This window comes from Falco punctatus (genome assembly GCF_963210335.1).
Source record: "Falco punctatus genome assembly, chromosome: 12".
Taxonomy (NCBI): Eukaryota; Metazoa; Chordata; class Aves; order Falconiformes; family Falconidae; genus Falco; species Falco punctatus.
In genome coordinates, this window is record NC_137592.1 from 20,798,807 (window position 1) to 20,825,136 (window position 26,330).

At 38.8% G+C, this 26,330-nt stretch overlaps 1 protein-coding gene across 1 annotated transcript in view; it reads right to left on the reverse strand.

Annotated features, from left to right (window-relative positions):
- The window catches only part of MTA3 (metastasis associated 1 family member 3), a 140,200-nt gene that overhangs the window by 36,647 nt on the left and 77,223 nt on the right, over window positions 1-26,330 (reverse strand). The window contains exons 11-16 of the mRNA XM_080408572.1: window positions 25,909-25,967; window positions 23,188-23,312; window positions 21,885-22,036; window positions 21,170-21,392; window positions 12,733-12,819; window positions 7,448-7,594 (exon numbers count right to left, since the gene is read on the reverse strand). Of these exons, the coding sequence (XP_080264698.1) occupies window positions 7,448-7,594; window positions 12,733-12,819; window positions 21,170-21,392; window positions 21,885-22,036; window positions 23,188-23,312; window positions 25,909-25,967 (793 nt within the window). The remainder of the gene's footprint in view (window positions 1-7,447; window positions 7,595-12,732; window positions 12,820-21,169; window positions 21,393-21,884; window positions 22,037-23,187; window positions 23,313-25,908; window positions 25,968-26,330) is intronic.

Sequence of the window (26,330 nt, forward strand, 5' to 3'; positions counted from 1 at the left end):
ACCATTAAGTGTTACTTCAAAAGTATTATTATTACAACAACAAAAAAAATAATCTTATAATCACACTAAAAATGAGCTCGACTTAATTTGAGGAAGACCTTTAGTTTACCGAGACAGAAATTTGTAACACTGGAGAAACAATATACAGACAAGAAAAGCAAAATCCACAAAAGCATTCAAAATTATCACAAAGGATTATCCCCAGGCACAGGGTCTTTGCAGTTAACTGCCTAAGCATTTTCTGAATGTGTCTTTCCTACTGCATTATGTACTAAAAATATTAAGAACTATTGCTCTGCAATCACAGCTTACAAAAAATAATCAACCTACTTGACAGTAATCATACACAGAAGCACTTTAAGTATGAACTGCAGATATTGAATCCAGAACACGTAATTCATGAGGTAATACGCTGCTAACCCTGTTATCCAGCAGACAGGACTCTCTTTCTGCAACTTTAATTCTTTAAAATAATACTAGGGGAAAGTAGTGATTCCAGGAATTAGGTTCTGGTTATCTGCATTGTGTTTTTAACGTTAACTTAATTACAGTGTTGTTCTTATTGTTTGCTGGTTTATGAGCTGATTTATTCTGCCAATTAGAAAAGCCAGTGTTAATGCAATTTCATGCCTGTACATTACCTGTATATAGAAAAAACACTGATTCAGCAGCAGGAATGGGGTAGTTCAGCATCAAGTGCCTTTTCCTCCACCTCTGATTCCACACAGCTTGCTCCTTCTAACCCCTGCTGTTGCCCGAGTTATCAGAAGCACGTGTTACACCCTGAACGCAGAGATACAATGCTTATCTTCTCCTAAGCATTCATTTCCTCAGCACAACAAAATGAGCGATGTATGGCACACTCAAAGTGCTGCATCAAAGCATGAATGCAATTCTAGTTTTGTGCTTTTTGTGAAACAAATGCAGGCAAAGAAGCTTCACAAATCCAAAGGCACATTTTTGAAAGAAAGGAAATAAACAAAAAAAAAAATATCCCCTATTAAGTTCCTAGTGTAGGTACACCCTTGGAAATAACTCACATTTCACAATATACAGTAAACCTGAGAACAACAGATGAATGGAAATTGTCTTTTGACTTTGGCAAACAAAAGCAATCGCCGTCCATATTTAAAAAACGCACAACACAGTGCTATGCTATGTTAATGCTTAGGAACAGTTCCTCTTCAGAGGAAATTCAAGGAAACACTGGTGTGCAGGAATGCTTCTGCTCCTCCCAAGACCTCCTGCGACCAAATTCAACATAAAGAAGTCACACTGCTTACATTTACCGACTGAACAAATACTCTGCAGTTTGAGCAGTTTTCAGACACAGAATGGAAGACTGTTCCTTTATTTGTAATCAAAGAACCTCAAATGCTTGGGAGATAATTGTAAAGTGAATTCATTGCAGGCAAATGATGACTGAACATTTATCACTGCAAGACAATATATTGTTTTCTCAACTTAAAGAAATCTGGGGGAGGGGGGAAAGATTTCTGTTTTTCAGACAAAAATACTTTCTTCCTAGTCGATTATTTTGCGTGTTAAGTCACAATGTCATTTGCATTGCTGGGGCTGGAGGAATGAAGACTATAGTGGGGACGGGGGAGTCATCAACTCATTGTAAAGGAACTGAAGGAAAAACATTGTTTTATAATAAAAACTTCTAAATAGGAAAAAAAAAAAAGGCTTGAGACATGCAAATATGAAATGTATGAGATGTAGTAGCTTAGTTCTACAAATGACTGACAATGTCAGCAGTAACACCCTGGGGTAATTACAGCCTGTGTCATTTTCCAGGTACATTATTTGGCTCTGGAAGTTGTCACTAGTTCATCATCTCCAGTATTGTCATTTGTACCTCTGCAAAACCAAGTGAATATACTAACCACAAAAATGCAAGCTTTAGAACATTGTAGTTTTCTACCAATTATTTAAAATGATTGCTTCCAACTGGACAGTGAAAATAGAAACTGGCTACTCTTGTGTAAGCTGCAAAAATCAAAGGCAAAAAGGTTGTCTGAGGGTCAAAGATGGCTTCAATGACTTTGTGTAGGAAGTCATGACAAGGCTCTTACCATAAAGCATTTCATAAATAAACACTCCAAATAACATATATTGGGAAATAACCAGGAGTCATAAACACCCTTTTCATAGTCCTTTGCTTCTCCAGTAAATGACAGTTCACACAGCGTTGGTTTTTCCAGCGAGATCTGCTTTCCATGCTCACATTTCCATCAGTATGAGCACACACATTTCAGTAAGAGGTCTGTAGCCAAGTATTTCTAAATATTTGTTGGTTACACCAAGGGCCAAAGCTAGAATGCACATGTCCAAAGTAAATTTCAGAGAAAAAAAGTGATTGTGAAACAATATATAACTTTTGTTTCTCATTACTGGGAAGAGTGGGTATACACAATTCAGCATTAATCACACTTTGTGTTCCAGCACAGAAGAAATGGCCGAAGTGAATTTACAGAATAGCTTGTTTATCACATCTTATTTCTTCTCCTTCAGTTGAGAATCACTGGTAGGTAAGGTTTATATCAATTTAGGTAGGTTTACAGTTTATTAATATGTAAAGGAAAATCTAAGATCTTATTTTTTGAAGTAATGGAGGGCCAGATGTTTTTTGGTATGCATTTCATGCTGCTAGCCTGCCACCACAGTAGAACGTCTCCATCTCTACCAAAAAATACTATTGTGATAACGATCAGACACCTATGAGAAAAATCAACTCTCTGCTATGAAATTCCGTCCTACAGTGAAAACACCTTCTCTGTAATGTACTTTCATATAGGGTTACGTGAAGCTAATTATGATGAAGCACATCTTAGAATTGTTTTCTGTTTCAAGAAAATTTGGGGCAGGAAAGGCTCCGGTCTTCCTGCTTGTCAGTTTGGCTGCTTATATTTTTCATGTGTTTGTCAAAGGAGAGCCTCACCTTCCCCATGGAAAAAGAGGAGTGAAATACAAGCCCTTCTTCCTTGCTTACCTCCTTGATAGCCAATACTATTAGTCATAAGCAGAGACAGAAGGACTGACCAAAATAGCATCTAAAAGAGAAGAGACTTTTTTTTTAGGTCATTCTCCCTTTGCCAATTGCTCATGTCACCTTCTCATCTTGCTGTGCCAGAATGTGCAAGTTCCTAGGAAAACAGACCCCAAAACTGCTGTCTCTTTCTTAGATACAGCTACATACTTCAGTACATTCAGGAACAGAAATTTGACTGTTGAAAGAATCCTCTTGAAGGCATCAGGACATCTCAGCCTGAAATACAGCATTAAAGGTCTGGGCAGGGGAAGAGAGGAGGAGGATCAGGGCTGTTGATCAGAGTCTCCTCAGCCATGAACAAGTCACAAAAATGGTATCAACGGACACAGACTGACTTGTATAACTCACTACCAAAGTTAGTATCTTGGAAATCCTGTGGATATTCTGATTCTGATGCTGGTAACAGTAAGGAAATGCCTGCCAGCTAACTGAGATTATATGCATGTAAAATACCTCCACCTGACGTTTCTTAATATTACAAGAAAAATTATCATTACTCACCCTGCCAAAACAATAGCCTGATGTGAAACTTGACTACTTGGATGCTCACAGTTAAGCAGCTTGTGGGTGAAAGTAATTGCTCGGAATAATTCCAGACACTAATTTAAAGATCAGATTCAAAACATCCACAAAGCACTTTACAGTCACACCTGAATCTTCCCATCATCAACTCCAGTCATAAAATTGGATACACGTAATGTTCTGCAGCACTGTGATTTTCTGGAGATGGAATTTTCCCATTTGCAAGAGACTGCCTTCACTGCTGAGAACCACTTAAATATTTTGCATTGACTTTATTCTCAGCAGCAATAGAAATACTGCATCTCAGAGCAGTTACAAGCACCAGCATGCGTATGACATGAAAACTCCCCAAAGTACTGTGATTTTTTTTTTTTTTTCCAGAATGGAAAAAAGCTTTCTGGCATTTTTCACGTGAGATTTGCTGTTGTTTGAAAATAAAAGGGAAAACACTTTTCTAAGACCATCCAGAAAAACTCTTCCTCCTACAATAAAGGACACAAACAACTACAAGATCTTCTGCCTATCTAGTCACAATACACAGTGCTTAAGCAGTGCAATTTTACTTATGTCTGTGCCTTATACATGGGTTCACGCATACAACTACATCTCCCACTCACCAGTGACCGACACGCAGATCGGCTAATAGCAAGATCCCAGGGCACAAACCCACCATTTATGAAGAGATGAATGAGCTCCCTCATTCCTGATAAAGATTGAGCAATAGTAGTCAGAAATGACAGACTCCCTCACCTCTACTGGTTGCACCAGACTCTTGCTGGAGGTGCATCCATGGAAAAATTAAAGGGAAACTTGTGCCACATTGGGCAAAATCAAGACTCAAACTGACATAAGACTCCTGTAAGAAATGCTAATAATGTTGTTCTTTATTACTCTTAAAAGCATTAAACCAAATATGAATGAAGTTTCTCCCAACCTTCCCCCACTCCTCCACACAGGCAGAAAGAATTACCATTTCCATATTACGCTGCCTTATTTCTGAGCCAATAATTATTAATCTGTTAATAACCAATTCTGTCAAAATACAGCACTCAACTCACCTGGCCAGTAAGACTGACTTCAAATATGCATATCTAAATAGATATTTGCACAAGCCTCAGTGACATTTACTTCAATACTGTAAATTATGTGTACCTCAAGTAAACATATTTATATTGTTTCTTCACAACAAATTTCTAACAATGTTGGAAAAAAGCAAACCTGAACATGCAGACATTTATATGTCAATAACACTAAGATTATGAAAATAACACGAGATAAGACTAAATATAAGCCCACTGTGCTCCTTTTTGTTTGCTAATTTCATTAAAGCATGCCTCGAAAGACAGAATATATCATCATCTCCATAGCAGGCTTTCTGGATACTGTTAATTGTTACAATGCAATAAACCCTGCAAAAATCAATAAAGTTTTTGGAACCAAAAAAGCTTTTTAGTGTATTTATGGAAACAAAAACTCTGGAGGTTGAAAAAACCTTTCATTACACAAATAGTGCACCGTGGTCAGTGCAATTACACAGAAACCACCATTTCCCTAGTTTATCTGGTCACTGAGGTTTTGCTGTATACTGAAGAGAAACTGGATAAATTATGGCAAAAAAAAAAAGTGTATTTTGTATTTTACCAATAAGCAGAGAGGAGTTAAATGGCAAATGTTAATCATTTTTAAGTTGAAAGCAACCGAGGACCTGTCCTGTTGAGTATTATTAGACTGGTTTGTTGCTCTTTCTTTGCATTTTATTTACACTTTGCAGGCTTTTAATTAAAAAGAGTGGCTAGGATAAGAACTGAAATAGCCATTTTTAAAGACCAAAATAGCCACTTTTACGCAAACAAAATACAGATTTCAGTTATTTAGGATATAGCCTTCCAGTAAGTTACTTTTTCACAGAAAACAAGTAAGCAGAAGTAGTAACCTAAAGCAATGACTTACAGTTCTCAATACTAATTTTTCCAGTTAGATGTTATTCTGTGCAAACTGGCTCAACACAACGGACTGACTGGTAAGAACAAATCTCTGTGGCCAATGACTGGTTTTACACAAGTTTTACTTCGAAGAGAACATCTGTACTAAGTAGAAGAAAAATTTTAAAGACTTCCAAGCATGCCTCCTTATAGGGACATAACGAGGGACAAAGTTTATCTTGAACTTATTGCTACAGCCTTCTCTACAGCAGAAACGTAACATCATCTTTATTTCCAGATGAGAGTCATTCATCACTCAAAGCTCATATGGACAGTCCAGTCTAATGGCCAGCACTGGCGGCAGGGGGAAGCAGCCTTCGTTCACATTCCCATGCAGCAACTACCAGACCATCCCTGCAGAATTCCACACTCAAGGATCACAGTGGAAATTCAGCATTTAAAGCTACACCTACTAATGTCATCGTCTTTTCTTCCAAGTCCAAGTCACGCAGTTGTCACCTTGGTCCACCGATAGCTTGTGTCGCCACGCATGTTACTTGCCTATTGTGTAATGGCGGGCTGCACACTGAGCAGAGGCCCAAGCAAGCCTCTTCTGTGTATACTAAATAACCACTTTTGTTGAAATATGTAGTGATTTCTATCTAGGTATTATAAAAAGTACTGTAGGCATTTTCACTGGAAGATACAAATAGCATTGGCGATGACAGAAAAACACGATCATTATGGGAAGATGATGGAAAACGGATCAAGTTTTTCTTTCTGTATTTGGAATACTATTTCTAGTAGCTCAACTAAAAGGAAAGTCCCTCTCATTTCTACCTTGACCTATTCTGTGAAGCATGAAGAGTCACCTCTTGTGCAGATCATGTTCTGAACAGTCTTGTTTCGGAGCCTAACTTCTTTCAGCTTTCTAATCTCAACAACCTTATTCAATTACAGAACAAATAAGCCAATGGCTTACAGAAGTTACATCTCACAGAAAGAGAGCTCAGGAATGGATACATTTGTTTTCAGTGCAAACAAATTCTATCCTGCTGGATTCTTCTCTTATTTGGACAAGAGATTAAACTGTTCACAGTTCCAGGTGATTAAAAAAAAATGAAATCAGTAACAGTCACTTTCCCGAATAAAAAATAAAGAATATTTGAGAAAAGTTAGTCTTACCCCCAGATTTCTATCTTTTTTTTTTTGCACAGCTTCATACCTGCTCTCCATTTGCACCATACTGAAATGAAGTGGACATCACCTGTGGTGCTGCTCAGTGTACACAAAAAGCCTCTCCTGCACCTCTGTGACACCCCTTCTGCCTCCTCCTCTGCAAGTGATAGTCGCTTTCTAAGGAGCTCCTACCTTCCACCAGCCCTTGTTGCCAGGGCTACCTCTTGTTTTAACTGACTCTGTGACATTGGTCTTGGAAGGCAAGATGACAGAAGCTATTTTCCCTCTACTATCAATCTCACTGTTCAGAATCCAGACTAAGCCATGTTTAGAATTCACACATTAGCAAAGAGACTGGCTGTAAACAGGTCCAGTATGTATCAAGTAATTTCGTCCAGAATAATTCAAAAGGTCTTGTATATCTCCGCAAAGTATTTCTTCAAATAAAAATGCAATGCCATAAGCAAAAAAAAACCCCAGAGGTTGCATCTCTACCTTCATCAAATTTGTTTTATACTCTTCTTGTCCTTTTATATCAAGATTCGTAAGAAAAATGGTAAAAGGGGTTTTGTAAGAAACGGCATTAATATATCCAAGTTCAGTGAATAAGCACCACTGTTCACCGCATTAAGAATCAATGCTATAAACATGCTACCCACACCTTACACACCTGCTGGTCTGCACCCCCTTATTTAACATCATCTCAGGTCCACAGAAAGTTTTGTAATTCAGAGACTTAAAGAATATTTCTTTATATTCCTTCACATACCATCAAGACCGTTATGATGGCTGTAGTTTCTTTTCCCCAAAATACTTAATGAAGAGTGATTGGAGGGTGCAAGCAGTCGTTTTGCACTTGGACTTTGAAGGCTTGGTGTTGACCTGATTACATTGGGTTTCACTGCGGGGTGAATCTCTGTTTGAGACGAGAGAAAGAGAAAGAGAGACAGAAATTATACATACTTGATCTAAAAAATAGTCTATTCAACATATTTAATTTACATTTACATTTCAAGTGGAAGGAAAGAAAGTTTATTCTGCATGAGTGTCTTTACAGGACCTTGAATAACAATTCAAACGCAAGTCTTATTACCTACAGTTCCTCCAAGCAGGAAAAATTTATTTCACTTTAGATTGCCCAAGTTCAATACTATGGTGTAGGTGTGTAAGGATTTCAGAGGTTGAAGGGTAATACAAATCAACCTGAAACAGTTCTGCATTTATATTTTCCTGCCCTTCTGAGGCCTGTATTGGAGCGATACACCTACAGATTTTTTTGCAAGCAAATAAAAGCATTTTACTACAGTGAAATCACCGCAGTACCTCAAGCTACTCATTATTTTCTGTCACAACAACAAGCTTTAGAGGATCTTCCCAAACACGAGACAGCAGATGCAGCCCAGCCACAGCAGGGCTCTGAAGCTATTGACCGTACCGGGTCCCCCAGGTACCGCCAGAGCCCCACAGACACCGCTGGGGAGCTTCAGCCATCCCGGAGCTCCCAATGCGGTTCTCGGAGCATGATTATTTTGGATAAGGAGGAAGCAGGTCGGGTAAGAGGCAGGGAGATGCATCTGGCCAGCACGCTTCAGGGTGGCAGCGGCTGTGTTTGCCAAAAGCTGACACAGCCGTATGGAAATTCCGAAGTCACCTGCCAGATAACAGCGGCAGAAGGAAGCCCCAGCAGAGTCCGCTTGTCCTTCATCAGGAGTTTGCTGAACCAATTAACCTATTCCCACCACACACTCGGGTTCAAAATGCCACCGCTGCGCACATCCTCAGACAGCCCCAGATGTGCGAGGGACACCAGCGTGCCCGGGGGCAGGTCCCCGTCCTGCTGACGCCGGCACCGAGTACCAGCTGCCGGCACCACCAGCCACCTGGCCTGCCCACCCAGCGGAGGGGCCTGGGGGTGGACGGGCTGGCAGGTGGCATCAGGAGAGTCAGCTGCCCCCCGGGAGCGAGATCGGAAGGCAAAAATGAAGTATTCCCCATCTGTAGCCCAGGTTTGCACCGCCTGAAGCGCGCTTCTTTCTGCTCTTCTGTTTATAAAGCAGAGAAGCTGGGAATACGCAGAATCTGAAGTAAGGCCAGGTATCCACGGGTGAGGCCCTCCAGCCTCTGCCGCTCTCAGCTATCATGCAGGAGAAACAGAAACCATTGCACCAAGTCAAAGCCCGCTGCAACAGCAGATTCTTCCCCCTTCAGAAATGCCAAGGAAGCACGATGCCACGCGCCCACCCGCCCAGCTCCATGCCCTGGCTCCCATGGAAAGCGACCGGCGGCGGCTGCAGGCAGCTGGCCCTGCGCCGCAAGATCACGGTGTGCTTGCCACGATAACCTCTCAAAGGCAGACCCATAAAGCTGGGACAGCCAAACAGTTTCATCAGTACCCTACCAGGTAGAAAAGAGCACGATGGCCACAATGACTTGGCCACGCTGTACCGGGAACAGCATGCCAGGAGGAGACACCGCCAACAACCTTCACATTTCAAAAGACTTCACTTTGTTAACTACTGGTTTAGTCAGAGCTTCCAATCACACTCTTAAAGCATGAACACCCTCTTCCAAGACACTTCAAGAGGGTCAGATAAGAAAGAGTAAAGCAGGGTAATGCACAGGCAGGTGTTAGGATAGCACAGAGCCAGGGTACAGGGAATTGCTTCAGGGCACTCCTGTAGATTTGGGGGGGGGGGGTGTGTGTGTGTGTGTAAAGGCTAGTTTGATGTCACCAATCTTTGCACCATTTACTTAGACAAGAGCTTTCTACTGCCATTCACTGCAGTACTCACCCATTTTTCATATAAAAGAGTTTAGGAACACCAAGTATCCAGCACATTTCAGGGCATGTCCCATTTGTCATGCTGTAGAGAACAAGCATCTATTTTGCTTTTTAACTTAAATGGGAACAGAGGCACGCTTAATGTTATGAACTTTACTGACTGCTAAAGCAAAACTTTTGACCAAAACAGGAAGGTTTGTGCTGTCTGCTGAAGACAACTGGAATTTGGATTCTAAAAATGCTCATTTGGCAATCTTTTCCAATTCTCTGAAGGAAATGCTTAAATTTTAGGGTGAACACCACTAAAAGATTATTTCCCACAGAGCTCCAGCAGCAACCACAATAATTCCAGCAGCTGCATTCAACATATGAGAACTCATAAATTCCTTCTGTCTACAGTGTATAGGGGATATAATTTTGTATTTTCAGGGTAAGCAAGCTGAAGAAGGAAGCATTTGCTTCCTTTGACTTTTATTCCATTTGGAAGTCACTAATGTTCCATTAGTCTACCACAAAGGCTGTCCTTCCTGCAGTAGAGGGAGGAAGGCAGCAAGACCAAGCTCTTCCTTTAAGTTGTAGAAACAATCTTATTAGCCAGGACCACTTTGCAATGGACTGTGTCCTTCCTGTGAGGTCTTAACACCTTACATTCACCCATCCTCTGTGTTTAGACTTGCTTCAAATATTTGCGTGATTTAGATCAGCACTTTCTAACTAGCTGCTTCATCACACCTGAGAGGGGTAATGAGGCATCGCAGGGTTTCTGCCTGAATTACATTATCCCATTGTATTATTGTGTTCTGGAATAATAGTAATTAGGGGTATTTTAATACCTGCTGCTCTCATCCTTGTTCTATTGCCTACTACTTCACTGAAAATCTCCTATCACCTGCACCTTCTGCTAACTCGGAGAATTATAACATCCAAACAACCCAAATTCTCCCTTCACCCACACAACAAATAACCAGTTGGCCAGAATCAGACTATATGATCATTTCTGAAATAAAACAGGAGTAAGAAACAATAATTGAATGATGTATTTAGGAATCCTTTTCTAAAAACTTTTCCCGTTTCCACTAACGTCACTAGGGTAAACAAAGAAAAGTTGAAGTTTCCTACTGAGTCACTTCAGTAAGCATCCTGGATTCCAGGGGTGCTTAAGCAGCTGCACCTCTCTCATCTCATCCCCTCAACATGCATCCCAGCTGGAAACATTAGGCTGGTTTCCTCATAATTAGGAGGTAATATAGGACATTTAATTAGCCAGGGGCTCACCTTAGGGGGTTTGTTTAGTAAGCACAGCGATGACTGAAGGGATTGCAGGGGATTAGCCCCAGCTCCCTGGAGGACAGGACCTACTTTAATGCTTAACCTGCCTCACCTGTGGAACTGGCAGCCAAGAAACAGAGCTGGGATAAAGGGGAGCGATGACCCAGCACGTGCAGGGCACTGAAATCCTCTCTGCCTCACCAGCAGGGCTGAAAACAGTAGTGCCCTGAGACACACAGTGAACTGCATGCCAATAAATGTCTGTGGGAATGGCACGGAAGGAATTTTGAAAAGAAAACAACTGCCTCCTGTATAAGGTATCACAAAATATTTAATACTAAATTTTATGGGGAAAATAATGCAGGCATTACTTACTCACTGGAACATGCAAAAATCCCAAATAAACAAAGAAAAAAAATCACCACCAAACTGAATGGAAAAAAAAAACAACAAAAAAAACCCCAAAAAACAAACACCAAGGCAAATGGCAAGCAAAAAGCCAGTTTCTATCCATCCTTATACAGCTAATTCAGATGCATGTATTTAACTATACCGGTTACACTTCATATCTCTGTAACATATATTTGCTTTCAATTGTAGCGAGATGCCTTCAGCTGTGATACCTTCACTTCCCATGCAACCAAACGCTAAGCGGACTCTACAGAGACCTGTATTTTAGTGCAGTTAATCTTCTACAAAGCCTTCACCTACCTACACATCATGCTGACACTGTTCAGCCATTTACTCCCATTAAACCTACAGATGTAACGCTCTCAGAGGTACCAAAACAGCCCCTCGCTAACTAACTAACATGGCACTAAACATGTGCGGTATCTTCTACGATTACAAACACTGCCATTTCTTCTTTTGACTGCACAGACAGCTCAGGCAGACAAACCACCTCCTGCCCAACTTGCCGCCCTCCTACAAGCACAGCTCCACCAAGTTCATCAAAGCAGTGCTTTCCTCATTCACTCTAACGACAACATATGTCATACACACAGCTGGGATGCCTGTAGGAAGTTACCACCAGCTCTTTTCTTAAACTCCAGGGCAGGAAGAATCAAAATTCAGTGAGAGTGGGCATTAATTATTTATTAGCGTGCTTCCTGAAGTTTGGATTTTGTTAAAATTGATGTTCTGGAAGAACAGTTATAACTACATTAATAGCTGATTTCTGTTTCACTAAGTCAGACTGTTACTGTTTACTTTGTTCCAGCACAAAAAAACCTCCTACTGATTGAAATTCTGAGCAAAACATCTAGACTGGGCTTCACCCTCAGCTTCACTTCTGTAGACTGGGATTAATACACTGCAGAATTATTGACCGATGCTCTCATCAATTAATTGATTTCTATATTCACCTGAGGATTAATAGAAAGCCTCTGGGGTATCTCAGCTCATATATGACTGCGTAAATATTCAGCAGTGGTGGTTCCTTGCAAAGAGGACAATTTTCGTTTTTTCTAATATGGAATCACAATTACTAGGATTTATCCTTTCCCCATTATTTTATGTGAGTTCACTGTCCTCCTGGCCATGATCTCAGTACAAATTTCATCACATCTTTTAAAATTATGGCATTAAACTAAAAGATCAGTGTCTCAATATGGTTGAGGTCTCCTCCTTTTAAACACACAGGAACATTACAAGTGGATTCAAGGGGTACAGTAGAGCAGCACTGAGCATACCAAGTACCTCCTCTCTGACTGCTTATTTTTTTATTTAGGCTGTCAGACTATTTTTCACATTCTAAATTACATCAGGTTTCACTCTGCCATTTTAAACCAGTATCAGAAGGCTTTCTGCCTATATCCTGTAAGCTCAATCATGCAGTTTTGCAACCGATAGTGGACCAGAATTCTAATTACATTATTCACTTTACAGTTTTCTTGTTACTAAAAGCATAAGTCTCTTATTCTATGCATACAGGTTTTTAAAGTATCAGTACACACTGAATTTTCATTGATTTGGTTTGTTATTCTCTGGAGGCAGATACGCACCTAAATACCCAATGATACATGACAGTGGTTTTCTGGTGCTTTTTATCTTCAGAGGATTTCCAGCAAGTTCACAATGTCGATCTGCATCTGAGAATTTTAAAGAATAAAATTACAAATATAATTAGGACACACCAACCAGTTTCTGACTCGCATTTTTACCAGAAATTTCTTTTTTCTTTTTAGCACATGTTCTTCTTTTGGTCATCATTACTACTAATAATGGATACTTAAAGGCAGGCCATGTTCTCATTCATGCAAGTAATGTTATGATTATTTTTTTTTAAGTTCATGTAAGTTCTAACACAAATTTGATTATATGTTTTGCTAACAAATCCTTTCTGGAGACAGTCAGCTAGGGAAATAAAACAGATGAAAATATGAATACTGATATAAAACCAGTTCTGGCTATTAAAAATAATTTACACTGAATTCTTCATTACTTTCTACAAGTTTGTCTAGCTCTAAATGGGGTAATACAAAGGTAAGAAGGATTTAAAGCTGGGACTACTGATTTCTGTCATGTCTTCCTCTGATAGTACAGTGATTCGTACAACTCTTAATAAGCAAAACAGAACACAGGGGCTATCGTGGCAAGATGAAGCTTAAAAAACAAAACAAAACATATCCACCAAAGAAACCCTTTTACTATAAAATTTTGAACAAAGTGGTCATTTGTAACCAAGTATGACAGAGCTCAAAGGCCTCAAAGAGCATAACTTCCTGCAGAGTAAAGGAAAATAAGTAATTCAGTAACTACCTTAAATTTCATGCTACAACTATGAACTCAAAGGCACTGAAAATACACAAGCAGAGAATCTGTCTAAACGCCCCAAACATAGAAGCGTTACTATGAAAAGTTTCACGCACAGACAATAGAGTCAATCAACCTAAGGCAGGAATTTCCAAGACACTAGGTTTCAGTAAATAATTTCAAGACTACTAGAACTATACTACCTTTTTTTTTTTTTTTTTAACTACTCAGAATGATGAAGTTATTTGTCTTTTAAAAGCACGCAGTAATCCCCATATAGGGCTTTCAGTATCCCTGGAACACAGGTGTTCTGTTTTGTACAAAACTGCACCCACACGTTGATTGCATAGATCTAGAATTCTCTCAAATGGAATTACTCCCCACGTATACATACCTACATGTACACGTTTCTTCACATAGTTTTCACATATGCACATACAGATCTGCATTTTCTAACAAGCTTCACAGGAGCTAGATATTACAAATAGCTTAAACTCTGCTTTGTCTACACCTTGTGTTTTACCAGAATGTTCCCATTTGCTTCATTCCAACACGAGGTAGAGTACATAGTCACACAAAGACGGTAAGACACTACAAAGAATAATTTACAGTATCTTTATACATTCTATCGTATTCTGTCTACCTCTGTGCAAAACCCATATAGGTCATGCAATCACGGAAATGACTGACGTAAGTATTTCAGTATGTTCACAGATGTTTTCAACACAGCAGACAACGCACAACTTATTTCAATATATTAAGGAATCTACTTGAGATTCTGGAAATGCTAGCTGGTATCCGGGCAGCCCAAAGGTTACGGCCCTAATGCTGAGTACACAAAGTGCTTTACTATTTTATCTTAGTAACAAAATACACTGTTCTCAGTGGAAAAAAGAAAACCAACAACAACACACTGAACCTGGTGACTGGAATATTTTTAATATTCCACAACACCTGAAATATTTTAAGTGACAGAGTAGAATGATGTGCCTCCACTGTCTCCTTCAGCAAAATAAGCACAGACCACATTAAGTATTTTATAGTTACTTTGGGAACAGCAAAGCACTGCCTAAAAAGTAATTAGCAAGAAAATTTTCCATCTACGTGTCTTCACTGTAAAAAAAAATAAAATACATTGAATCATGGTGAGGTATTCATATGCTGACTGAGAATACAGAGTGCAAAGAGAGCACAATTTCCATGCTTAAGGCAAAGCATGTTCACCAAAGGTACCGGGTTGGTAATCCAAAGCACACCTATTTATTACAACAATTAGGTACATTTAACAGCAGCAAACTTTAATCCACAATATGGTACTCCCATAAAACTTAGAATAGAGTTTATGATCTTTACACACTACATACAGAAAAACACTGAAATTATTGTGCATCACTCTCCAGTGTAAAACTGTAGAATAGAATTTAGGAAAGAAATTCTCAAAAATTAAAAACAAGTCCTAAAATCAAATCCGGGCTTCCACATGAACAACAAAAATGTCAGGCAGATCACTGAAATAGTGGAAGCTATGAGAAAAAAATAATCTTAAAAAAGAAAAATTATTATGTTTTGTAGTGAACTTTTTTTAATGTATCAAAAGCAGAAAGTGTGCTAGTGCCTGCAGCAACAGGATCAAGGTGTGAGGAAAATAAACCAAAAAAATAAAGGCATGGCAGAAAAGCTGAATGCATTCTTTGCATCAGTGTTCACTAGGGAAGAACTTAAAGAAGCTCACTTCCAAAAATCCTTTTACAAGGGAAGTATGACAGTTGTGTCACATCAAAGCATCCACAGGAAAATCCAGAACAAACTGGCTAATGAATAAAAACAAGTTGCCAGGGCCAGGTGGAATTCATCCAAACAAACTGCCGAGCACGTACACTACTGGTGTTTAACTAATACTTAAATGGGTCTGGGCTCAAGAGAGCAAACCCACTGCAAACACGGTAACATTCTTCAGTAAGCAGGTCTGCAGACTGGCAAAGGGGTTGAACTATTAATAGAGGATCCAAGTTAAATACAGAAACATCAAGACCTCGCCAAGGGAAAACACGTTTAACGCGTTCACATCATTCAGCGGTGCGTCCTTGCCACGAGCGGCATGCCGGCACGCTGCTCCCCACCGGCACAGGCAGCGGGGCGAGGGAGGCAACCCTTCCCCTGGGCCCTGCGACACCCTGGCCGGACCCCGTGACGAGTGCTGGGATCCCCTCTACAAGGGCACGGACGTTCCGAAGCACGGGCAGCTACCGGAGGGTCATCGGGCTGGCCGGGGGCTGGAGTACAGGCCACACACAGACAGCCTGAGGGGACCGAGTCTGGACAGCCTTGAGATGAGAAGACCTGACTGCCACCCGTAACCACCTAGCAGCAGAGCACAGAGGAGACCAAGACAGACCCTTCTGGAGGCTACACAGGAACAGGACAACATACCATTGCTGTCTGGGGCAAAGGACACGAGCTAGGGGATGGGAAATTCTTGTCAGATGTAAGGAAAAGGTTATTTACTGTGAAGGTGACCAAACACTGGCACAGGTGCCCAGAGAAGCCCTGGAGACAGACAAACCTCACCTGGACAAAAGGCCCATGCACACGTGAACTTTATGCAGGGGGTGCAATTACAGACCTCCAGAGGTCCCTTCTCACCTGCGTGTCCTGTAAACCAGCGACTGCACGTGTCACGTGTGCACACGTGTGTCAAGCACAAGGAATCACGATGTGCACACATGCAGCTGACCTGGCACCTGACGTGGCATTTCAACTGGCTTTTAACAAGCTGCATCACCCGTGTCACCAAAGACTGTTGCTGTCCAGCTGTTACACGGTAAAAAGAGAAGTATTTTCAGGGATTAGCACCTGATTAAAATTAACTGACTACGTAACTCCCAAAGGATCTGTGCTATTCAACATACAAAAGAGGTGATTAGAGTTGAAGCTTCCTGGTAAGAAATTACTGATCATAATCAAAGCTAAAACTGCTTGCAAAGGACAGCAGTAGCATCAAGCAGTAAATGTAAATTCTTAAGAGGTAACTGTAAGGGACTGTAACATACAGATATAACGATAGGTTTCTACATCATCACACAGAAAAAGAATTCATGGAGTCAGTGTCAACAATTTTCTAAAAATAGCTGGACAATACTAAAGAGTGGTCACTTAAAAACAAATTAAGATCACAATACTAGAAATTATGATAGGAAAACAGAAAACGTGACTAAAATAATGGGAAACCTGTTTCTTGAAGCGCATGTAATTTGGGGCACCATAACCCTAAAGAAGATACAGTACAATTTGAAGAACTCCAGGGAACAACATTACAAACCACAGTGTGAAAGTGATTCTTCAGGAGGTTTTAAACAGACAAAGTTCTTAACCTAGAAAAGTGACAACTGTTCTGGATATGAGGGGCCAACAAAATCAGGAATGCTACGGAGAATATGAAAGCAAATAAAGACTGAAAAAAGTTTTTAAAAAGTTTTAGATTTGAATGAGTTTTTAAATTATATCCTTTTTTTGAAAACTAATTTGTAGGTCTCTCATAGCTTAGAGAGACTCTCATTGGCGAGTTATTTGTCTTTTGACATTCCGTCATATCTCTTACCAAAATCAGATCACCTAATGAATGTACTGTACTTTATGTACTCCTTAAATTGTGGTAATTCTTAGAAACTTTGAGAAAGAAATTGTGTGCCTTTCAATTATTTTACTGGCTACTAAAGTCTGGCACAAACTGTATTCAAAGGAAACAGCAGAGAAAATATTTTCATGCTAGAAGCAACCAAAATATCTTCTGCAGCTACAAAAATCTAGGATGTAAAACACTGATGAACCAATAAATGTTACTCACTTGAGATGAATGGGTAGTTTTATGTCAGTAAAACAGGCTGTAAGCTTACAAAGACAAATCAGCAAAATTTTGCACATTCTACTTAATTTTCAATCCTCTTTATCAAACCAGATTGTCACAGGCAAGTACCGTGTACCAAACTTGTTATTTAATCTGCAAATTTAAAGGTATGTTAAGGTTTGATCATGAACAGTATATTTCCAGATAACTACATATATGTATGATGCAGATAATACACTACTACCCACAGAAAACATTTTGATAATATCTAAATAGACAAGTGTAATTACCCAAATTTAAATTACTGTAATTAATACATATAGTTATATTGATAAAAATATATCTGAGCAGGAAAAATAAAATCCCTCTAAAATCTTCCTGTGCTGAAGTAATGAGGTGCACAGATGCATGGCTCGCTGCTATGCATGTACCAACATGTTTGTAAGCTGGAAACAGATCCAACCTGGCCAGCGTCTGGAGAAGCATGCCCACTTTGGTCTCCTCTAATTAAGAGGCCTTCCACAGACAGGATAGTTTTGCTTAACTCTCTAAAAAACATGCAATATATTAAAACTAAAAAGAAGGTATTTTGCCTAATTTCAAGCATGGGAAATTCCTCTCACTGAAACAGTTCACCAATTCTAATTATTCCTGAAGAGCCATCAGAAAAGTTTATTGTCAGCAACTACAGTGAGTCTATTATCTTCGGGCAGAACAAAGTTTGAGATTTCCACGATGGGCTGTGCTCCTAGCAGGAGATGCCATGCCTTCTCAACCTCCTGGTGACCATCCCTAGATTGAACTGGGATGTAAATGCATCGTCTCCACTACCTCCTGCCGGCAGCTGAGCAGGGGTCATGCTGTATGGTTCACTAATGAGAAAAATCTAATTCTCTGCACTAACTGAAAGGATAAAGAACATAGAATAGGACCTTGTTTTCTGCCAGTGGATGTAATGAGCCAAGGGAGATGATGTGGGTGGAATTACAATAATGATAATGCTGTCTGAAATCCAGTTTCACCTAAAAGATGGTTGGGCCTGAGGGTTAGCATTCTCAGAGGCTTCCATGCTCCTCCATAACAAAAGAAGTATCTGCAGATGAGTTCAGGTGGAATACAAAAATCAATTTATTTTACAGACAAGCTCTGACTGGCTTGTTCAGACTTTCTCAGAACTGGGAATTAATTTCATTTACAACCTGGCACTTCAACAAATTGCGTAAGACTAAGAAGGCATAAAACCCGATAGGCTGCTCGGGCAGAGTGCCCTACCACGCTTCTGTCCTTAGATTTCATGGTTTCTCAGCGTTGGTGCCTACTGCAACACAGTTGTGAAACGCAGTTGTTTTCAAGCACTGGTTTGGCACACACAGAGTCAAGTGACAAATCATCTAAGCAATCATTAGATTCAAGTTTCAGCACACCAATATGAAAAATATATTCCAGAGCAGTTCTCGGAGGTCCTAACCATCTCATGCCATATCGTATCATGGGTAACCTGCTACTCTGGCCAGGTTATTATCTAAGCACAATTGTAACTTTTGTAAAACCAGCACAGACATTCTTTTAATATTGTCATTACTCAGTGGTATTCAACACATGAAAACACTGCTGTTAATTAATATCTCATTTAAAAACTAAAAAAAAAATAATAAAAATATTAAAATTACTTGCTTCAAGCTATGCTTAAGAGAGTATTCAAGGCATTCTCAGGGACAGCCTATTTAGTTATAACATTAAAATCTACAGAGTGCACTGAACACAGGTCACCACGGAAGTACAGGAACAAATTTTATTTACTTACTTACTAGGCTTTACTAGAGCAAGAGTATGACAATGACAATGCACTAAGAGCATTGTATGAATCCACAGAGAGAGACATTGCCAGAAACAGAGTATGTGCATATATGTCTGTATATATGTGTTTGTGTGTGTACAGAGAAACACAAGTTTAATTAATTAAATAAGGTATAATCTGGTTTCTGCTATTATAAAATTATTTGAATGTTGTGTTCAAAAAGCACTGAGAACTGTGACTGTTTTTCAATCTATGGTCTAATCAGGAAGCATCAGTATTCAAAAAGACAAAATACAAGGTCCAAATTTTGCTTTAAGCAAAAATAATAATGGAAGACAGAGACTACAGAAAGAAAATACCTTTCTGCTCTTGACCTTAATCTGATGTGTCACTTTTTCATTCAAAGGAACAATGAGGAAGCACTCATAGCACTGCCAGTCTGATGCAAGAATGACTGTTTCCTGCTGAAAAACTGTTTGTCACTCCTTTGTTTTAAAGTTGAACTGTGTATATAACACTTGTTCTAGTATGATGATTAACACTTGGATTAAGCTTTTTTTTCCCTTCTGTTTTTTCTCTTTCTTAAACAAAAGCTTCATCTTCTTTCAGATTGAGTTACTGCGGCGACTAAGAAGAAACAGGGATATGGATAAAAAGATTCAAGGTTCGAGTGCACTTCTAAAATTCATTTTCCTCCATGATTCAGCAGAAATCAGTGCCAATTACATAAATTAAAAGGTACAATGCTTTCCTCTCAGAAAATAATTCTTATTTTGTATTAAGGAGTAAAAATATAATCCTAGTCCAGCCTTAGATACGCTTCTTCCATAAAGCATAACCCATTTTATTCACACAGCTGACATACGGTTTTCCCTAAATCTGAAAGCTGCTCCTAACTTGCATAGCTTTGAAAGAAGATAAAAAAAAGGCGAACAAGACAGTAAGACAAGGACAACGAACAGAAATATGGACCACGTTCTGGATGACTGCAGAAGCAGATGCAGAGTTTTCATGTGAAAAATGGCTGGTGTTAAAGTACCTAAGGGGAAAACAATTGCTCAAAACCAGATTTTAAGCCTCCACGGAGTGGATTTCTCATAACCAACACTGACATCATTGGCACCCCAGCTAAATATGCTGGGAAAACATTTAGCATTAATCTAGTAAACACGGTTATGAAACCAACATCTAACATTCTACAAAAGTCTCTTCGTTTCTAATACAATTGACAGTACGATGAGACAGCACGGCTCATCTTGGAATGCCAAGTGTCTGCTTCAAAAATTGAATCTGTGGAAGACTGGGAAACATAACCAAACAGCGTGAGCAGTAAACCAAGGCCCTCAGTACAGATACAAAACCTGCTGACAGATTCAGTGACTCTGCACCAGAACTTGCACACATACGCACACTGTCGCTATCTACAACAGCTCGTAACCTTCTGTCATACTACTAGTGAATTTATCAGTCCTTTATATTTTGGCTATAAAAACACCAAGCATAATATAGACTTTTACTCAGAGCTGGAACAAACAAAAAAAGAGGTAACTATCATGTAATAATAAACATGGCTATTAGGCCGGATTTAAATTCTTATGCATCCCCAGCTCCTTATTCCTTGACCAAACCCCACTGAGAAAAAGTAACACATGTACAGATCTATACCTTCTGCTCAGCAAAAGAATAAACAAATAATATAAAAATTAATTTCTTTCACGCTGCCTAGTAAGAAGCAAGTTTTTTGTCAGAGCATTGATTTCCCCTCCCTGCTCCCCATGGGGTTTTTTATGACATTTTTTTTCCTGTAGGTGAACGAGATAATTGTTATACCCTTTTTAAATCATTTGACATGTTTCCCCAGCCTGAAATCTGTTCAAGACAGCCAGACTTCATCCAATATGTTGGTGATACGCTGGACAAATGAAAAAAATGAAAATCAAAAGTGTATAGACAAGAAATGTTTATTGAAAAAGAAAATAAAATTAAAAGACAAAAATGGGTGGAAGCACAGCACACAGAACTAAGAATTAAAAAAACATCTTACATTCTGCCTTAATGGCAGCACAGTTAATAGGGACAAAGGGACGTCTTGCTGCCTGCCGCAGCCGGAGAGTATTTTTGCAGACCTGGCGGGCCAGTTTTGTCCAACACGTTGTGTGAAGAAAGAAAGCTTGACGTGTTTTCACTGCTGACTTTGGACTTCCAGTGTTACGAACTGGAGTTCCCTGTGTGGCCTGCCGGGACATGTGAGTTCTAACATGAGATTCCTACAAAAACAAACAAAAAATCATAACACATACATCTGAATTACAGCATTAAAAAAAGTCCACAGTTTGGATAAATTCACAAGGCTAATCAAATAATATGTATAAGCACTATACAAAAAACTGAGGCTTGTGTATGAAGCTGTAAAACAGAGCAGAGAAATCTATTGAGAGTGGATGTATAATGCCATTCAAGATGAGGTATCATACAGTCATATTAACATTTTGCTGATAACACACCATTTGACTGACATGACATTTGTCCACCAACAATGCATGAAGTGGATGTTTGTTTATTTATTAGTCCAGTAAAGACACGGCAGCACCTGCCACTGTTCAGTTCTACTTATGACAGGAAAAGGATTAATAAATCGAGTTTTGTAATGCCAAAGCTGAACACATAAATAAAAGATCATTCTATTACATGTTCTAATCACAGCAGTCTTGTGAAAGCACCACTTTTGCTTTTAGGGAAGTTTATCTACGCAACCCTACCTCTGTAGGTTGGCTGGAAGACAGTTTATCTTCATCTGTCTGTGTGGGCATTTTCAGGCCACCGTATTTCTTCCAATAAATCCAGCAAGATGCACACAATCTACATTGCATATTGGGAGGACCCCAAGAATACCACTGGTGTGACTGTGAAGCTAAGGAGGAAAAAACAGCACAAGTAAAAGCATTATATGGATGGAGAAAAAAATTTTGAATTTTCAGTTGATTTATTTTTTACAAAAGCACCCCAGATGTCAATCCCAAATAGAAATTTCCAAAATGCTTCCCAATTTAAATTTCAAACAAGAGATTTTGTATTTCCTAGAAAATATTTTCTTCCAGGGGAGTACCAAAAATAAAAGGAAACACCTATAAATCCTCCAATATTTCTAATCTTACCCTGGAAGACAGGCTTATTAAGTTGCCTGTTACCTATCAGAACTATTTAAGATCTGGGTTTTTTTGCTCAAGTCATGCAAAGCCAGTACTTATAAATCAAGATTCATATTAAAAAAAGGACAAGCACATCTCCTATTGACCTTGACAATGTGTATGTACCTTTATCTTGTGCGTGTGGAGACTCAGACAAAATACTAAACTTTTTCTTTTCTTTTTGTAGTCTTTCACAAGAAAACTATTCTTTAAAAAATGTGATTTGAAAAACAACAAAGTATATAACTGGAACATTCTACATAGAAAATATGGTTTTATTTTAATCAGTGTTTAAGAGACAGGCAGCTATAGCAATAATAAGTAAAGAACTCTCATATGGTAGGTCTTTTCTATTACTTCCATTTCTGAATTTTATTATATCTACTCTCATAGCACCTATGTTGAAGGCTGCTACCTCAGGTCCGACAAGGACCACAAGAAACAAAAAATACTAGAAAAAAAAATAACACACTCTCCCCCTGCCACCCTACTACAACAACAGAGGTACGTGGAAAAAACCAAAAACAACCCAACCAAACCACTTCTAAAACACTGCAGCCCTACAGAAGAACCAAAAATAAATTTTAATTAGTACTCTGACGGTAAAGGTATCAGTGTCATCACATTATACTATTTTATCTTGCTGTACTTTCTCAATTGTTGAAAATAAAAATCATAAAGTGGATTTGAATATTGATGTTTAATCAATATATTGAAGGCAGCCTCTAACTTAGAAGTTGTTTCTGCCACACAAGTGGTTGAAAACTATCCTCTACAGCATGCAAACAAAAGTACATACATATTTTTTAAAAAAGCAGTGCAGGTTAAGATTAGCCATAACTTCTGCATTATTAATAATAATACATTTACTTACTATAGCAGCTTTCACAAGCCCGCCCTATTAGTGAGGCCTGTGCCTGGTAAGAGGCTCCCATTGCTCCATTGACTGCAGCAGGTTTCCCATTGTTGCTGGATATTTGATTGGGATTTGGTTTATTGCTTTGAATAAAATAAAATAAAATAAAATAAAGTGACTTTACTAACTGGTTAGTCAATATGGAAACAAACAATCTATTTCTGGAATTCCAATGTGTGCTGACAACATCCATAAAATCTGCTCTAAACTACCAGACGAATTTTTATACTCCTAGTATTTTCAGCATCTAGGAGACTTGTTGTGTAAACAGTTGCTTTGATACTCAAATTTACAGATCTTTGTAAAATGCTCTCCTATGGTCTACAATACTTGACAAGCCAGTAAAAGCCCAAGTCTCAGGGTCAAGCATTAACAAAAGCTTGACACAGCACAGAATTTAAGGGGGTTCCAGTGCCAGATAAGGTGAGGCTAGACTTTGGGTAAAGTGTAGCAACTAAGAATAGCAACACTGCCTATAATACTACAGGGCTGTCCACCCAAGAAGAGGGTCTGCTGACTCCTGTCTCAAGCAGTACACACCTTCTCACCAAATGCAGTAAACATGAATGTCCTACAAGCCTGGCAAAGCTTGTCCGTGTATCAGGCTGTTCTGTCTGGGTACTGTCCTAAACTACTTTTTCTCTCCGAGAAGGCTGAAGAACTGGTTTTGGATAATTTTTTTTTTGTTATATTATTACATCATCAACATTATTATTATTGTGAATATTTTCCCTACTAATATTTCAGTGAATTAGGACTTTATGGAGGTCAGTTAATTCAGAGAGAATTATTCTTCACTGGGTAAAGTACAATAATGCCAAAGCTCCCAACTTTGCGCATGTTAATTATCCCTTTGACAAGCTATACTCTCAATACAATGTAAAACTGGACACATTGATTATTTGTTATTTTAGGTAGCGCAAAAAATGCTCAAGATTAGTTAAAATGACTAATTAAAGAAACCTTTGCTGTATCAAGTCTCTGCTCCAAATGCCAGCAAGTCTGTCTCCTGCCTTCTCCTTTTTCACTATATCCAGTGAGAGACACTTTCACAATTTCCAGGTAACTCTTGAAAGTATCTTGGCTCAAGGTGCAAGAGAAGGGATTGAGAGACAATCCCACATTATGATCTGTTGCTTAGTTACCTTCCAGAGAAGCCACAAATTGGAAGGGACTCTATGGTACTGAGGACAGAACCTCGCCTTTACAGGAAATACCTTATGATCAAGTTCAACAAGGTATTCGGCTCTAAGAATCAATTCTAAACAGATTTCCAATACAAGAAATCTGTCTTGAAACAGAGCGTTAGCAATCCATTTGCCCACAAGTGCCCCAAATTGCAGTTGTCAAATACCTGAGAAGCCCTACCACCCTCTTACCATTGACTATGGATTTTATCTTGACACTGAAGCAAAACACAGACCGTAAGAAATGTAAAATTGCACGAATCCTACATTTCAAAACAGGCTTTGTCATCCAATACAACTAGTCCCTACTGTGAACATACTGACAAATTCCCCAGTTGTCACTATGGACCAAGGAGATTAAATTGAAAAAACATTAAGTAAAAACCAAGTATCTTACGGTTTTCCTAAAGCATCCACTTCCCAGAGAGGGAACACTCATAATAGAGTTTTCAGCTTTTTTAAAAAGGTGCCATTTATTAAGAGTTGAGCTTCAAAACTCACATTTCTTCAGATGAGATTAACAGAATGAATTTAATAGTCTGCTATTTGTATTACTAAATCTGTTTTAAGAGAGGAAAGTCTGTATGAAATATGGAAATGAAGCTCTATTGTATGCAATTTATACAAGTCATCAGAAAGACAACAATGGATTTTCAAAGTATTTCATTTGCTATTCTAGTCTTCTGTTATACAAACACTCATAACAATGGGAAATTCACATACATGTGAACTGAGTATGCCCACAGAAAGCTTAGGAGAAAGTCATCTGTAACCCTTTCTCTTCTCAATCTTGAGGAAATTATCAATGAGACAGATTATATCTTGTTCCTGTAAACTACGTGTTAACAAAAGCAGATACAGCATTGAGTTTAAATGTAAAAAACCCCAACCAAACCCAGATTAAAAACCTCTCAGAAGAAAGCAGATTTCATTAATAAAGCTTGCTGAAGGATAAAATATTTTGGGCTGTGTGCTATCTTTCATTTACAGCCAGAATCTCTCATCTCTAGATGAAGAGCAGACTATCAGCAAGATAAAACTAATGGGAAAGTATCTGTTTTTATTTTATGTAACTACATTAACAACTGCTTCTATTTTGAAATAGACAATTTGCATTTACACAAATATGAAGTGTTGTGCTACAGGGATTCAGAAGCAATTACTCTGGAAAATTTGCTTTTTAAATGAGAAGGCCCTTCTTGTCTGTGAGCAGCCCATGTAGCACTTGACCACCTTCTGTAAAACTTCTCACCACTCCAGAACAGGCACTTCGGAGGTCAAAGGGCTGTGTTAAGTACAAAGGTTTTGCTTACAGCATGAGTTTGTGGCATTTTCTGGTTCTATCTCTGTATATTCTGTTTCTATAAAACAAATACTCAGAAAGTAACTATTAAAAAGAAAATCCAGTGTGCATTGTGCATGTAACTGCACGTTACGGTTTCACGTTCACCTTTACATTATTTAAAGAAAAAGACTTTACTGTTATACTCACTAGGTGGGGATGTATACTTGTTTCAATTTACTTTCTGCTTCAGCCGCTTTCAGACGTTTCTAGATGAAAAACCAACACATTAAAATATTTTATTAAAGTACAAGATTTCATAAAACTGCACACAATCCATCTCTATTTCTATTTTGTGATTCCACCAGAGTCTGCAAAACAAATGCCGAAATCTACAAGATGAAAACCATGAAAAACGAGTTCTCTATTTTTATCATTAATTTCAAGTTATAGTATATTGTCCTTCCCAGTAAAACTCACAGGCCTCGCAACTAACAACAAAACTAAAAATGACAATTACAATTTACATAAATTACATCTACATAAATATGTCAGCATTGTGGCTAACCCTCATTGCGAAATAACTAGAAAATAATGAATGAAATTGCACACAGTGAGTTCCTCATCAGGCA